The sequence below is a fragment of the Cotesia glomerata genome, linkage group LG6 (genome assembly GCF_020080835.1).
Source record: "Cotesia glomerata isolate CgM1 linkage group LG6, MPM_Cglom_v2.3, whole genome shotgun sequence".
NCBI classification, from domain to species: domain Eukaryota; kingdom Metazoa; phylum Arthropoda; class Insecta; order Hymenoptera; family Braconidae; genus Cotesia; species Cotesia glomerata.
Window position 1 is genome coordinate 25,505,010 of NC_058163.1, and position 17,586 is coordinate 25,522,595.

Below are 17,586 nucleotides of genomic sequence, written 5' to 3' on the forward strand. Positions count from 1 at the left end.
TACACTCATCAAGAGCTTTCATTTGAGTACCCACATGCATTTTCATATATTTTTCATATATACATATATATAAATATATAAAATATATGAAAAATTGATGTAGGTACTCAAATGAAAGGTTTTGATGAGTGTAACATCGGGATGAGCTTATATCTTTAAAAATATCAATAGTTCACAAGATACAAGGTCATTTTTTAATTATGTATCTAGAGAGCATTTTCGAATGCAGCCTGGAAAGAAAATTTTTCTTATTTTCTTAATAATATAGATTAGTTTCAGCTTATTGAAAATTATTAGAAATTAGTTTCTTCTTTTTTATTTAATTTTTTATTAAACATTATTTTTTAATTTTCTAATCTATAATTTTTTTTTAAATTTTTTGGTGCAATTAAAAACCAACCTTTAAACCGTAATATGTAACTTAATTTTCTTCGAAAGAAGAAAACAATTTTTGTAATTTTATAGATTGTGTCTATTAAATTGTAAAATTACTCAGTGACCTGTAAAGTGAAATTATTATTCGTTTCTAAGTGTGCAAGTTTAAAAATAAAAATAAATCAACCATCTTAAATTCTGTCACATGCAGGTCAAATTTATAAAAGCGCTTAAAAAAATTACAATATTAAAAAACAGAAATTTAACACCTGAAGAAAAATTTATAAAATAAATTCTACTAAATATAATTGCACAATAAACAAATTATATTGATCAGCCGACGTGATTAAATTAATCAGGACAGAGTGACTATTAATAGAGATATGATTCAATGAAATAATAGTATGAAGCCATCATCAATTTATTTTTATCATTATAGTGTCAATGTAATGATTTAAAAAAAAAAATTAAATTAAATTAAACTAGATATATTTTTGTTAAATTAATTCTAACTATGGAGCCGCTGTTTTATAATTAGGCATAGAAAGTTTGGTAGTCTTTTTAGCAGCAGTATTTCAATGTCTCTTGTCCATCATCAGGTGGTAAAAAGAAGCCAAGGGAAGAGACGAGGGTATTCCTGTTTAGTTGTGTGGACAGAGAATAATAGTGACTAGACAAGGGCGTGTGCGTTGGCTCTGCCAAAAGGTTATTGCCAATCTATTGATAACCCCGATTAATCATGATCGTTGTTTTTTTTTTTTTTTTATACAGGAGGAGGAGGTGAGGAGACAAAAGCTACTGCGGCCAAGGGGGTGGAGGACGCTAAAGATTATTTTTCACCTCTTGGGGACGAAATGCAGGCTTCAAACAGTAGCGAGTCACACTTGATCACCGAAAGAAAGACTTTACCCAGTGACCAAGTGGATGAGAGTGTTCTCACTAAAATGTCATCTTCTTACACTCAGTCGTCAACGACCCAGTCTAGTTGCACTAAAGAATTTAAATCTTCTACTACGTCGTCTAGTGTTATAGCTGAGCCGCAATTTAGACCAGCTCCTGGCAATGTTGTTACTAAAACTCATGTTGAAAGCAGAGAATACAGTTCTCAGGAGAATGGAGGTCCGCCAGTTGTTCAGGTAAATTTAAAAAAAACATTCAGCTTTTTACTTTTTAAGAGCAATTGTTCGTGATACATTTAAATAGCTATTAGAAAATTTGACTTTAAAAAAAAAATAATGATTTCATTGACAAGCTTAGGGTCTTTTAAATAAAATTTTTTAAATTAAGTCAATTTCAGAATTATTTTAATATTTAAAATAATTTTTAAAAAATTTCTTTTCACTTTTGAAGTTAGCTATGAAAATTAAAAATAACTAGGAACCTTGCAGTCACTACGTGACTGCCGTGACTTGTTAACTATAAATAAATAAAATTTTGCATTATTAAATAATGACTTTTGTTAAATTGCATAGTACTTTCTTAAATATTGATGTTTTTAAAGATATAAGCTCATTCTGATGTTACACTCATTAAGAGCTTTCATTTAAGTACCCACATCAATTTTTCATATATTTTTCATATATACATATATATATATATATAATATATATAAATATATGAAAAATTGATGTGGGTATTCAAATGAAAGGTCTCGATGACTATATCATCAGGATGAGCTTATATCTTTAAAAATGTCAACAGTTCACAAGATACAAGGTCATTTCTTAATTATTGATATTTTTAAAGATATAAGCTCATCCCAATGTTACACTCAACAAGAGCTTTCATTTAAGTACCCACATCAATTTTTCATATATTTTTCATACATACATATATACAATATATATAAATATACAAAATATATGAAAAATTGATGTGGGTACTTAAATGAAAGGTCTTGATGAGCCTAACATCGGGATGAGCTTATATCGTTAGAAATGTCTACAGTTCTCAAGATAAAAGATTATTTCTTAATTATTGACATTTTTAAAGATATATGCTCATCCCGATGTTACACTCATCAAGAGCTTTCATTTGAGTACCTACATGTATTTTTGACATATTTTTCATATATACATATATATAATATACACAAATATATAAAATATATGAAAAATTGATGTGGGTACTCAAATGAAAGGTCTTGATAAGTGTAACATCGGGATGAGCTTATATGTTTAAAAATGTTAATAGTTCACAGGATACAAGGTCATTTCTTAATTATGTATCTAGAGATAGAGCATTTTTGAATTTAGCCTAAATATTTATCATGATACTTTGAAAAGACACAACTTCAGGTCAATACACTGGTTAAAAAATTTTGCTTATTCTCTTAATAATATAAATTAAACTATAAATATTGAATTTTTATTAAAAAAATTTTAATAAAATTATTTTTGTCTATTTTTTGATTTTTGATTTTTTAAAATCTAATTTTTTACTGAACTATTCCATAAAAATAAATAAAATAAATTTTATTTCATAGGGGACTTTAATTTGATAACTTTTTTATAGTATAGATTTATTTAAAAATAAATATGGTGAATGACGAATAACACGATTGCTCATTCATGGAATTTAAGTATTATGTTCTATTATAAGCCTGTTTACTTATTGTTAGTTATATAGAGCTATTAGGCTGAATTAGCTTCGCTGTTATTTTATTGGTGTTTACAATATACATGTAAAATAATATTTAGTTTAATTTTAGTCTCACAACTTGCTGTATTATTTCGACTTTATTGTTAACTTAATTTTACAGAGCCACAAAGTTGAAGAGTACGAAAAAATAGTTCAAGACAGCCCGGGTCAACTGAGACAAGAAAAAACTAAAATAGTAACAGAGGGTAATGTTTCACTGAAGATGCAAAAACCAGCGAGGAAAAATGTCGCTCCTAGATTCGTCTCACCGCTCACGGGAATGATTGTCGATCAGGGCCATGACGTTGTCCTTGAAGGAGTTATTGATGGTTAGTTTAAAATAAATCTTAGCTAATAGCTTCACTGTAACCGAATATTTATATAAACTTTTGTTGTATTATTTTATTTATAATAAAAATTTTTTTTAGGTTTTCCAACACCTGTAATCACTTGGATGAAAAACGGCCAAGATGTTAAAGACGGAGTTAAGACAACATTTGAACACAATCATGTGCGTCTTGAATTGAAAAATGTCAATGTTAGAGATGCGGGTAGATATACTTGTACTGCTGTCAATGATATTGGGAACGCTAGCAGTACAGCGGATTTAGTTGTAAAAAGTAAAATATTTTTTTTTTTTTACTTTAATTAATTAATTAATTTTTTTAATTTTAATTTTAATATCAATTTTATTTATTTAAGAAACTATTTTCCCACCGGTCTTTGGGAAACGTCTTCAAGCTCAAGTAGTGAAGAAAGGAGAACGTGTTATTATGGAAGTTGAGATAACTGGAACACCTGAACCAACAGTAACTTGGTACAAGGATGATGAACCTTTGATAGATGTTGATGGCCAGCTGAAACAAATTGGAAATTGTTATTTATTAATTATTGATGCAGGTAAAAGTTCAATTTTAAATTTACTTTAGAAAAAAGTATATAAAATTTTGGTTTATTAAATAAAGACTTTCGTTAAATTGTACTGTACTTTTTTAACTGTTGATCTTTTTAAAGATATAAGCTAATCCCGATATTATACTCATCGAGACCTTTCATTTAAGTACCCACATCAATTTTTCATATATTTTTCATATATACATATATATAATATATATATATATATATATATATATATATATATATATATATATATATATATATATATATATATATATATATAAAATATATGAAAAATTGATTTGGGTACTCAAATGAAAGGTCTCGATGAGTGTAATGTCAGAGTGAGTTTATATCTCTAAAAATATCATTAGTTGACAAGATAACAATGTCAGTTCTTAATTATTGACATTTTTAAAGATATAAGCTCATCCCGATGTTTCACTCATCAAGAGCTTTCATTTGAGTACCCACATGCATTTTTGATATATTTTTCATATATTCATATATATAATATATATAAATATATAAAATATATGAAAAATTGATGTGGGTACTCAAATGAAAGGTCTCAATGAGTGTAACATCGGAATGAGATTATATCCTTAAAAATATCATTAGTTCACAAGATACAAGGTCATTTCTTAAATAATGACCTTTTTAAAGATATAAGCTCATCCTGATGTTATACTCATCAAGAGCTTTCATTTGAGTACCCACATGCATTTTTTATATATTTTTCATATATACATATATATAATATATATAAATATATAAAATATATGAAAAATTGATGTGGGTACTCAAATGAAAGGTCTTAATGAGTGTAACATCAGAATGAGCTTATATCTTTAAAAATGTCAATAGTTCACAAGATACAAAGTCATTTCTTAATTACGTATCTAGAGATATAGCATTTTCGAATGCAGCCTAAATATAAAAAATATTTAATTAATAAAATAATTAAAAAACTAGCTGAAAAACGTCACGCCGGTAAATACATGGTTCATGCATCAAATGCTGGTGGTGAAGGACAAAGTATAGCTGATTTTGCAGTATTCGAACCAACTCCAGATACAATGGTAGAAGTTCATAAAACAATCGTTTATGAAAACGTTGCTGACAAAAATTTAAAGGTAATATAATCATTAAATATAATTAAAAATTTTCAGTAATAAAATATTCTTATAAAAGAAACTAAATATTAATCATAATTTATGTATTAAAAAAAAAAAAAAATAAATAATGATAGTTGGAAGAAAAGAAGAGCGAGCTACCATCAGCAGCTTTAACAGCCGAGCACATAGCTACCACGACAATCCAACCAAGTTCAACCTTAAAAACCCTCAATCCTACACCTAGCTCAACATCTTCCAAAATCCGTAAAATCGAGCTTATAGGCCCTAAAAGTAACCAACACACCGAAGAAATAGTCGAAAAAGCAACTCGATCCGAAATGATATCCTCAACAATAGAGTCTCATCAAAGTGAGACGAAGTCCGAGCAAAAATTCCACATGAAGCTTCAGCACCAAGCACCATCTTTATTCGAGGGTGACTCTAACACTCCAGCCGGTCCCACAGTAACAACCACCACCACCAAAATCAGCACTCATGAGACTCAAAAGGGCGGAGAGCCCGTTACAACTCGTACAACTGAATTTGTAGAGTCTAAAACCCTCGAAAAAGAAGCTGAAGAAAACGAAAATGTCGAGACGGCTACCATAGCTAAGAAAGACGCGTTAAGTTTCTTCGAATCCATGTCAAAGGACAGCGAAATGACACCAAAGGGTCCCAAAGCGATGATTAAACTTACCGAAGAAGACAAGGACGGAAATTACGACGTAAAAGTCGATAAATTAACGAAAAATTACGAACGCTCGACAAAATTTGAGGAAGTTAAAAAACCAATTATAGAAACTTCGACTCCAACTAAGAAATCTGTTCAAGATATTTCCCACAAATTTGAAGCTCCAATAATAACAAAAGGCGTTGACAATGTAATGATTGATTTTCCCTACGATGATTACAAACTACCGGCTCTAAATATCCAACGAGCCGTTCTTGAAGACACAACAGCCTCCGGGTCTCCTATTCACGGCACGCTAACTATTTCCCGGCTTGTCGCGCAGTCTGAAAGCGCCGAAAAAATGTTATCAGGATTCAATCTAGTGCCCGAGCCACCGCCAGAAATTGGCTACATGCCAAAGCCGGATGAAGAAGTTAAAAAAGGAATGGACGTATCGTCCAAAGCAAAACAACTTCAGGAATTTCAGAAGAAATCTGTAGATGCTCCTATTGGTGGCGTTAAAATTTTCCCAACCGCTAATGCTCCTCCAAAAACTCCTCAAATTCCCGAAACTAAATTAAAAACTACTTATATTGCTCCGCCGTTTGATCTATCCGAGAAAGAATCCAAAGAATTTTGTAAAAAAGAAGTAGTTGAAGAACGTTGTATTAAAAAGGATGTTCATAAAAAAGAAGAGCAAGAAAAATGGTGGTCGTCGACTTCTGATCTAGAAACCCGGTCTCATATTTCCACAGACTTATCAGACTATAGATGCCAATCAGGAGCCTCAAGCCAATTTGAAGGCCGTCCGAGTTCTCCAAAACCTTCAGCGGATGGCATTGCTATGGAGAAATACTGGGCCAAGTCAAAAACTACTGAAGCTAATAGGAAATCCTGGCCACCACAAGCAACAGCTGGTAAGGAGACTACTAAGACTTTTACTAAGAGGGAAGAGTGGAAGGAGCCTGAAGTTGGATACAAAACCTCGACGCATGAAAATAGGGATGAGGTTGAAGAAATTCCCGGGGGAGGTGTTACGAAAACGCATATTGAATCTACTAGTAGTTTGGAGACTCGCTCATGGAGTACTAGAGAGAATCAAATTTCTCAGACGGTTATTGAAGAGCCTCCTAAGAATATTGTTAAGCCTAAAGTTGCTGCTCCTGCTCCTAAACCTGCACCAGCTCCTAATCATGCACCAGTTACAATGTACAAAGCAGAGACTACAAAAGTAGACCACATTGTTAATTCAATGCAAGAGAAATCTATAATGGAAAAATACTCTTCTGAATGTGAGGTGAAGAAAATGGAGTCTATGGAGAAAAAGTATGAAGAATTGAAAGCTCCTGGATTGGTTAAGGCTGTTCCTGGAAAGCCAGTTGTTCAACTTTACCACTCTCCTGGAGACAATATTAAATCTGAGCCGCTAAAAACTTTCCAGGAGTCGGCTTCGATGTTTAAAGGAACTTTAGCTACTGCTCCTAAGCGCCCGGTTGTTCAATTGTATCATCCTACTGGTGAACCTGAGATAATTTTGGAACCAGGTCCGCCTCCTGAAATTGGCTATGCTCCACCTCCTAACGAGAGTTATGAGAGGAAGTTTGAAATGCACTCGTATAAAAAAGAAGATGCTCCGCCAATTCCGCCGAAAGACGCACGGAAAACTCCGCCGCCGCTTCCAGCGAAGAAAACAGAGCCGTTTTCTTGCGGGAATTTTGCTAGAGGACAGTTTATTGAGTCGGACTATGAGTCTGATTTTGAATCTTGCAGAAAGTGGCGGCCTTGTGAGAGCGAAAGTGAGGAGAAGAAGTACAGAAGGGTCCAACCACCGACGCCAAGGCAACCTAGGCCTAGATCGACGGAACCTGGACCGCCGCCGCCGTCTAGCTTTGAAGTTCCGCCGCCAGAGGTCACTGGGCCGCCTAGGCCTGATTATTTGACGGAGAGCTTGAGTTCTTGTAAGAAGAGCAGTACTATGATGAGCAGGCAGGAGAGGAGTGCTAAACAGCAGCAGCATTATCAGAATCAAGGATTTTCGCAGGATAATTCGGGGGTTAATCTTCCCAAACCGGGATCTCCTCCGGTTTATGTCACTCCTGAGCCTCCTAAATGCAAGAGCAGAGTTTTTCAGCAGGAAAGTGGGTACATGGCTGATACTGATGAACCGTTTTATCAACGAGAGGCTTGTAGTTTGGTTCAGAAGACTTGTGGAAAGAATGAGGGCTCTTCAATGTCTTCTTATGAGTCTAAACAATTTATGGAGAGCAAAAGTTATGTCAGCTCTTCGAGTAATCAAAGGAGAGAGGAAATGAATTATGTGTCTTGTCCTGGTCAGACTTCTTCTTGTAACGCGCAAACGCAACAGAGGATTTATGAAAAGTCTTACATACCTACGGCACCGAATAACAACTCTAGATGTTTTAAGAATGACAAGGTTCGGGAATTTTATGGTGTTGCGTGTGGAAGTTTTTTTGTTTTTTAGTTTTTGTGGAAATTTTTAGATTTGTGGTAATTTTTTTTGGCTTTCAGTTTAGATTTAACAGCATCTAGTGTTTTTTGCATGGCATTAAGGAAAATTGAAGACTAAATGTTCGAGACCGAGACAAATAACTAACAGACGTACGGTAAAATAAAAAGTTTGTTAAATACAAAATTTTTATAACTTTCAAAACATCTGCAAAACAACTGTACAAAAAAATTCTCTCACGCTCTTAAATTTATGATTTTACAAACATTCTCCTGTTTCCAAAAATATTTTATTTTATTTATTTTACTCTTTACAAAATTTGAGAAAAGATTTTACGTTAATCCTTTACTTTTACTTTTTTTTTTTATTTAAGTAGATGTCTATTACTTCATATTTGGAACCCTCATAAAATTATTTATGACCTCAGTAAAGAGCATGAGATAAAAATAAGTCCCACGCTAGCTGACCCTTTTGGGCCACTAACGCTATCTCACTCTGTCAAAGCATGTTTCTCTATCTAAATTTGTCACCTCTACTATCGTCATATTTACAACACCCTTTAAAACGCCTACAACTTTTCCTGACCAATCAAGAAACGTAAAAACATCCCTTCTACATGCAGTGACTTAGACAGTAAGAAACAAATTTAAACTATGACAAAATTACAACAGTCTACCGATAAACGTAAAACAGATAATACATACAAACATAACGTCTCCGCGAACGTCTTGCTCCCAAACTTTAAATTCAATTTCGCTATTTTATGTATTAATTTATATTAGTTGATCTTCATTTGTTTTTTATGAATAAAGAAAATTAAATTAATATATTCGTTAATCTTTAAAATAAAATAAACTAAAGAAAACATTAAAACAAACAAATAACCCCCTAACAAATTGTCGTTAAAAATCTCTAAGCGACACTAAAAAATTTTTTATAATCTCGCAATTTGTTTTAGGTTTTTATTTTTGTTAAAATTATAATTTTAACAAAATTAAACAGATAATTTAATCAAGATTAATTTTGAAATTTTTTGAAATTTATTTGGTGAAATATAAATAAGAAAATTATTTTAATTAACTTAAAAAAATTTAAGACTAAAAAATTTTTTTACAACCTTTTCGCATATTAGTTTTAGTTTTTTATTTTTGTTAAAATTATAATTTTAACAAAATTGAACAGATCATTAAGTAAAGATTAATTTTACAATTTTTTTAGTAAAATAAAAAAAGGAAATTATTTTAATTAATTAAAATTTGTATCAAGCAATAGAAAAATTTGGAAATAGAATAATTTTACAAAAAATTAATTACTTACGTCAATTTTTTTTTTTTTAAAGATTTATTTTATCCTTGAAAAATTTCATATTTAAAATTGATATTTAATTTAGTGTAATTTAATTGAATGAAAAATTTTTTTCTTTATTATTTTACATAAAATTTACACGGTAAATTTTTTGTATTTTGTACGCGCATGCGCGTTATAAAAACTGAAGCTAAAAGTGAAGAAAAACTGACGAATTATTAAAAGTATAAATTACGTCATATTTTTTTTTCACTTTAGTGTATAAAATTTTTTTATTAAAAATTTAGTGCGCATTTTGAATTTTAACAAATTTTTGTTTATTATTTTAAGATTTGTGTTCTAGAGTGTGGATACATTTGTAAGGGATTTAATAATTAATACAAAAAATTAATTATTTATTTTAGGAGGAAACGAGTTATTCCTGGTCACAAAATCAAAAAAGTTCAGCTACTAGTCCTTCCAAATTCGCACGCGGCGAATTTCGAGAAAGTGACTACGAGAGCGACTACGAAGGACGTATTCCACCTTTATGGAAACCTCGAAGTGAATCTGATTTTGAAGAACATCATTCATATAAATCAGTTAAATCAAATTTGTCAGGTAAAAATAAACTTACTAAGTTTTTCGATCGCATTTTTAGTAGAGAAAAATAAATTATTTTATTTTAATTCAAATTAAAATATGTATTATAAACATTGTAAACTACTATACTATATATTATTAATTTAATTAATTTTGTTTGAAGTAGATTCGCATGAAGAATTAATATTGAGCTACAGCACGAGTATAATAAAACTTTTAACGAAAACTAACTTGGTACTGCTATTATATATTTTTCCAGCTTTCAACCACTAACATCCAAGCTAGTACTACTATTCTCAGGCAAGATAAATAATTAGCTTCAGGTTTCGTTGCTTATACTTTGCTATTATCTTTATTTATTTTTTCTGGCTTTTTATGCATATCATTTATAATAATTTAGTGCTGAAAATAAAAATATTTGATTTAAAAAAAATATTATCTTTAAAAATAATTTTAAAAAGAAGAAATTTTTCAAACAATTGATTTTTTTCAAGATAATTTTTTTGAATCAAGTAGTTTTGTTCTTATGAAAAAAATTTTTATCAAAAATATATATTAAAATTCTAAAAAAGACTTACGAATTATGAATAAAATTTTGCTTTATTAAATAATGAATTTTGTTAAATTTCTCTGTATTTTCTCAACTATTGACATTTTCAAAGATATAAATTCATCCCAGATGTTATACTCATCAAGAGCTTTCATTTCAGTACCCACATCAATTTTTCATATATACATATTTATAATATATATAAATATACAAAATATATGAAAAATTGATGTGGGCACTCAAATGAAAGGTCTTGATAAGTGTAAGAACAGGATGAGCGCATATCTTTAAAAATGTCAATAATTCACAAGATACAAGGTCATTTCTTAATTATCGACATTTTTATAGATATAAGCTCATCCCGATGTTACACTTATCAAGAGCTTTCATTTGAGTACCCACATGCATTTTGATATATTTTTCATTTATACATATATATAATATATATAAATATATGAAAAATTGATGTGGGTATTCAAACGAAAGGTCTCGATGAGTGTATCATCGGGATGAGCTTATATCTTTAAAAATGTCAATAATTAAGACCTGACATTGCTATCTTGTGAACTATTGACATTTTTAAAGATATAAGCTCATCCCGATGTTACACTTATCAAGACCTTTCATTCGAGTACTAACATGGCATTTTTGATATATTTTTCATATATACATATATATATAATATATATAAATATATAAAATATATGAAAAATTGATGTGGGTACTCAAATGAAAGGTCTCGATGAGTGTAATGTCGGGATGAGTTTATATCTTTAAAAATGTCAATAGTTTACAAGATACAATCTTAATGATGTATCTAGAGATTTTCTAATATATGTTTAATAAATTTTAACTATCGTTAAAATATACAAAAATTAGCTTTATTTTTAATTTCAAAATATATTTTTGATATAAATTTTTTCATAGGAATTCAGTGTAACAACTATCTATCACTCTAATATATTAATATTTTCTCGATCTAATTTGATAAGAAAACGATAAATGAATATTATTGCGTAGAATATTATAGTTTTATTAAAATTAGCAACCAATTATTATTTACACTTAAAAAACTTTATTTGCGCTGTTGTTCGTGCTTTTGCATAACAATCATATCGTGGTACATCATCACTCAGAGACTCTCTCGTAGGAAAACCGATGAAACCGCAACCCGAAGTCGCGGTATCGCAGTCGTCGTGTCTGGCGAAGAAGATGGAGTTTGAAAAACTGGAGCGAGAGAACAGTTGCATTAGAAAGGAGGATAAAAAATCACCATCAAAGCCAATTCCGATGCGTCAAAAATCTGTATTGCTTCCCGGGTCGCCACCAGAGATTGGTTTTGCTCCGCCACGGCCTCATTCGTTTTACGAGGGCCACTCTGGAGTCCCGTCTTCATCATACCACAGTGGCACAGTCGGTACCGAGATGAAGAAAACAGTACGAATGGACGAGTCAACAGAGAACACTCGGAGAATTGTCACCGTTGAACAAACTAGTCGCGTTATTAAATTCGGAGACGATCAACAGAGTCGTCCGTCGGTTTTTAAAGTACCGACCCCTAAAAAATTTGTCCAGGGTCATTTTCGCGAGTCGGACTACGAGAGCGACGCGGACATTGGAAAAATAAGGCCCAAGTGGGCGCCAGCGGAGAGCGACACTGATGATCCGCATTATCGAAAGGTTCAGCCGCCTAGATCATCCAGTGTCCCTCCGCCTCGTGAACCTGGTGAGAGAGTTGTCACTCCCATGGAGTTTGATCACCCGCCCGTGATGGCTGGAACTGCCGAGGCTCAAACTTACGAGCAGCATTTGCACCAGCTTCGTCAAGAAAGTGAGAAATTTAAGCGTGAGAATCGCAGGAGCTACGACTGCTCCACATTGCCTCTTGATAATAAAAAACGAGAAAGCAAAAAGATTGGTGATAATTTCACTGATCTCGCGGCTACGCAATACGGATTTATGAGTAATCGTGACATGAAGAACGCTGCTAATCGTAAGAAATCTTGATATTTATTTTTATAAATAGCTCATTATGAGGATTGTACAATTTTGCGGGCTAAATATTTTATTAATTTTGCCTTGAGACCTTTTCAGCTGATTGTTTTTAGCGGTTTTAGTCGTGGTGAAATTTTTTTATTTATAAAAGAAATAATTTTTTAAACCTAATTAAATAATTTTTAAAAAATCTTTATTCAATGAATTGTTTTAAATATTTTTTTTATCTTTATTTAAAAAATTACTATTAATAAATAAAATTTTGCTTTATTAAGTAATGACTTTTGTTAAATTGCACTGTATTTTCTGAAATATTGACGTTTTTAAAAATATAAGCTCATCCCGATATTAGACTCATTAAGAGCTTTCATTTGAGTACCCACATGCATTTTGATATATTTTTTATATATACATATATATAAATATACAAAATATATGAAAAATTGATGTGGGTACTCAAATGAAAGGTCTCGATAAGTGTAATGTCGAAGTGAGCTTATATCATTAAAAATGCCATTAGTTCACAAGATACAAGGTAATTTCTTAATTATTGACATTTTTAAAGATATAAGCTCATTCCGATCTTACACTCATCGAGAGCTTTCATTTGAGTACCCACATGCATTTTTATATATTTTTCATATATACATATATATATAATATATATAAATATATGAAAAATTGATGTGGGTACTTAAATGAAAGGTCTCGATGAGTATAACATCGGGATGAGTTTATATCTTTAAAAATGTCAATAGTTTACAAGATACGAGGTAATTTCTTAATTATGTATCTAAAGAAACCTTGCAAAGCCACAAAACTTTTCCAGCGATACCAAATTTAACCATAAAAACCCATTTTATCATATAAATACACTGGCTACAAAATTTTGTTTATTCTCTTAATAATATAGATTCATTATTTTTGTTTCCACACAAATCACTTGTATGAAGCTACATACAACTCAAACAAAATCAGATTAATGAAAAATCAAATTAAAAATTTCAAACAAATTCCGTTAACTACAAAATTGTACTCCCTAATAATAATCTACTACTGGCTGATAATTTATATTTGTAAAAATAAATATAATAATAATTATTATTATTAATTAATAATTAATCATCGCTTCGCATCATGGAGATTAGAATTAGATTTAGCTGAAAAACTAGTTAGCTCCACTTGGTGTTAGTCTTATGATTTCTTTTCTTCTTTTTATTATTTTTATTTCGTTTTTCTTTTATTTTTTCTTCTATATTTCTCTCTCTCTTTCTCTCTCATTCTCTATTTCTTTTCTACTCTTTATATTGTTGCCTTAAAATAAATTGGCTATAAAGTCTAAGTGGCTTATAATAATCAGACGTAGCATCGAAGCACATGACGGACATGACAAGCAGCTTCAAGGCAAAGACCGAAAAGTTTGTAAAAGAGATCCAGTCCGATCTGAAGCACCAGAGCAAGCCAATCCTAAAACACCCGGCAGAAAAGCACCACCAGGATCCGGATCAGTCTCAAGCTTATCGCGAAGAAAAACGGATGTCCCAATACGGTAAAAAATCTCCGTCATCTTATTAATTTAAATTACAAATTAATTATTAATAATTATTATTACCGTAATAAAAAAAAAAAAAAAAAAAAAAAAAAAAAAAAAAAATGAAAGTACCAATTAGCGAGACATTAAATCCAGGCACCAAGCACATTGATCCGGACACAGGATTGATCTACTTCAAGTATGACTTCGGGTACGAGTTTGGAATCGTCCTTCCAGGAGAATCCAAGAAGACTATAGCCAGCAGCAATAAAACGATCCAAGGCCAGCGACGTCCCAGCGACATCGAAGTTCCTATTTCTCATGAGTTTACTACTAATCGCCAGGAGAATGGGTTCACTCACACTCGTACTCCCTGGCAGTCTAACAACAACAATAACAACATCAACAATAACATCAACAACATCAACAACCAGCAGAAAAAATTCTCTCCCTCAAAATTTTCCACCGGTAAGACCGTAAAGTGGGAGCCAACATCCGAGAGCGAATTTTCGGAAGCCGAGGACTCGATTCGTCGGAAAAAACGTGGAGTTATGCCTCCACCTCCGAGTCTGTTGATTCCCCAGAGTCCCAGCTCGCCTAGATGGGACCCAACAACGCCTTCGCCGATGTCGCTCAGCCCTAGTCTTCCTAGTTTCTCACCCAGACACTCCAGCGCTACTACGGGGCCACCCAGCAACGTTGACTCCATCGCAGGTATCTCATTGCGTATTCATCCCCTCGAGAAATTTAAAAAAAAATGTAATGAAAAAAAAAGAAATTGAATTATTAGTAAGAATATTTAATAAGTTAGATAGTTGAAAATTCATTAATAAAATCATTTAATTCGCATTAACCTCATCTGCAAATCTGGACTCGTCTTGGGTACTTTTTCCTGCAAAAAAAAGCTTCGACTCTTTGCTACGCTGCAATTTTAAAATATTTGTAATTAAAATTGAGAATTTATGTTAAATGGGTTATATTTATATAATATGTAGGCTCTATTGGTGAATGTTTCTTATAGTGCGGGATCGCCGAAATATTCGTGGGCCCACGGGTGCTAGGAATAACTGATTGAGTGTCTTGTCTTGTCTTCCCCCCGGGATGTAAGGATGTTAAGTCCTTGGTGGTCTGGTAGGTCGTGGGTTTACTGACTTTTTTTTTGGTTATTTGCAGAGTCGCCGTGGCCGAATAGCAACGGGAACTCCGGGCAGAAAGAAATTATTCAGCCTTATTTAGATATTTTGCCAAAGAAAGCTCCACTTTTTATCACGGTAAGTTTTTTATTTTTTTTTTATTTAGTTTAGGTGTGAAAAAGAAAAATTGCTTTTTTATAAAATATTGTTTGAATTTGAAAAAGATTAATTTAATTTAAGAGAAAAATTTTTCAGTTCAAGAATTTTTTCATTTAAATCAAAACGCTGAAGCACTTGAAAATAATATTTTTGGGTTAAGAATTTTTTTTTTTTTTTTAATTAAATTAATTTTTTTTAGGTATTTATTAAAAAATGAATTAATTTTATTAATCTTAAATTCTTTAATTTTATCAATAATTAATTACAGTCCAAAGAGTAACTTAAAATTTTTCTATAATTTATTTTTTAATCAAAAAAATTTTTAAGTAAAAAATAAAAAATAAAGAATTTAATAAAAATTATAAAATTAAAAATCAAAAATTAAATTCATTAATTTTTCTTTAATTTCATTAACAATTAATTACTGTCCAAAGAGTAAATTGAAATTTCTTCTTTAATTAAAAAAATTTTTAAGTAAAAAATAAAAAATAAACAATTTAATAAAATTAAAAACCAAAAATTCAATTTTTAAAATTAAATTCTTTAATTTTCCTTTAATTTCATCAATAATTAATTACTGTCCAAAAAGTAATTTGAAATTTTTCTCTAATTTCTTCTTTAATCAAAAAAATTAAGTAAAAAATTATAAAATTAAAAACGAAAAATTCAATTTTTTACAATTTTGAAAAATCTTTTAAAATCTTGAGCTACTTTTCAAAAAATTTTTTTTTCAAACTGATTTTTAACGAGAGCTCATAAAATATATTAAAAAAAAATCAATCTTCAAGCACTTAAAACCCCATAATTTAAATTTAAATTCATCATCTTCTTTCAACTAATTCAATAAATAATGACTTACATCAACCTTGTATGATTTAATAGCCACTGAGAGACATTGCTGTGGTAAGCGGTCAGACAGCGAGATTTGAGTGCATCGTTCAAGCAGAACCGCAGCCGAATATTCTTTGGTCCAAAGACGGAAGGATTGTCGAGAACTCTCATAACTACGAAGTTTATTACAGAAACGGAGTCTGTCGTCTTGTAATACCTTGTGCCTGTCCATGTAAGTTTATCAAGGCATAAATAAGGTAGAAGACCCAGTTAATGACACTGGCCTAGTTATAGACACTTGCAATTTTATTTTAATTAAAAAAAAAAAAAAAAAAAAAAAAAACAAATCAACTAATAAATTAATAAATATCCCGTGTAAAAATGATATGATATCATTATGACGCTCATAATGAATATCATAATGAATCTCATATTTTGATACTAATATGAGATTCATATAAAAGCCATATCAATACATTTAAAACCTGTAATAAGTAAAATACTTGTGGAAACGAATTTTTTTTTTAACTAGATTATAAAATTTTTATTTTTCTTGATGGAGAAAGAAAATTTCTCGTAATTTGATTATGTTTTATTATAAAATTTGATCTACACGGATCGGTCACATAGTATTTGCGTAAACTCATGATGGAATCAGGCTGAAATTTTTCAAATTCATTATGATATTGCAATGATATTGTTGCCTTTTATTCATAATTCAAGAAAAAAATTTTTTTTACTGTTGGAAATTCGTTAGGATAGTATCTCCATGATGATATTAACATAATTTCATTATGAAATCATAATGATATTGAATTTAATTCAAAGTTTAATGGTAATGATGGTCACATCTGCATAGAATCATAATGATATTTTTAGCCTTTTTAAATCGTGATATAAAATTATTGAGTCATAACTATATACAGGAAATAATGCAAAATAATTAAATTAAAGAAATTTTTAGGATGATATAAATTGTTTTCAAAATAAAAAATAATTATCTTAAGACGAAAAAAATTTTTCATTTAAAAATTTTTTTTAAACCAAGATAGTCAATGTTTTTCTAAATATTCTTCCAAGTTAAGAAAATCAAGGAGGAAAGTTAAGTAGTTCAACAGTATAGTGCATGATAAAAATACTGTTTTTCTCAATTGTTATACATTTCCTCTGATTAACAGAAAAAATTAAAATTTTACTAATCTACTTAAGAAAGATTCGTTCTCACAGGTATTTTACTTATTACGGGTTTCCAAAGTATTGATATGGCTCTAATATGAATCTCATATTAGTGCCAAAATATGAGATTCATTATGATATTCATTATGAGCTTCAT

The 17,586-nt window shown here is 30.5% G+C and overlaps 2 protein-coding genes across 10 annotated transcripts in view; one reads left to right on the top strand and one right to left on the bottom strand.

The window, feature by feature from the left end:
* The window catches only part of LOC123267683, a 141,393-nt gene that overhangs the window by 56,040 nt on the left and 67,767 nt on the right, over nt 1-17,586 (bottom strand). The window lies entirely within an intron of this gene.
* Nucleotides 1-17,586, top strand: part of LOC123267682 — a 62,074-nt gene that overhangs the window by 43,549 nt on the left and 939 nt on the right. For 3 of the 9 annotated variants that reach the window (XM_044732451.1, XM_044732450.1, XM_044732458.1), the window contains 12 exons: nt 1,142-1,511; nt 3,137-3,344; nt 3,444-3,635; nt 3,718-3,915; nt 4,888-5,048; nt 5,165-8,134; nt 9,877-10,072; nt 11,755-12,597; nt 13,960-14,148; nt 14,287-14,844; nt 15,304-15,401; nt 16,305-16,485. In XM_044732451.1, coding sequence (XP_044588386.1) covers nt 1,142-1,511; nt 3,137-3,344; nt 3,444-3,635; nt 3,718-3,915; nt 4,888-5,048; nt 5,165-8,134; nt 9,877-10,072; nt 11,755-12,597; nt 13,960-14,148; nt 14,287-14,844; nt 15,304-15,401; nt 16,305-16,485 — 6,164 coding nt within the window. Of the gene's footprint in view, nt 1-1,141; nt 1,512-3,136; nt 3,345-3,443; nt 3,636-3,717; nt 3,916-4,887; nt 5,049-5,164; nt 8,135-9,876; nt 10,073-10,220; nt 10,409-11,754; nt 12,598-13,959; nt 14,149-14,286; nt 14,845-15,151; nt 15,234-15,303; nt 15,402-16,304; nt 16,486-17,586 lie in introns of those variants that run through there. The other 6 variants (XM_044732453.1, XM_044732459.1, XM_044732454.1 and 3 more) reach the window with 6 other exon arrangements.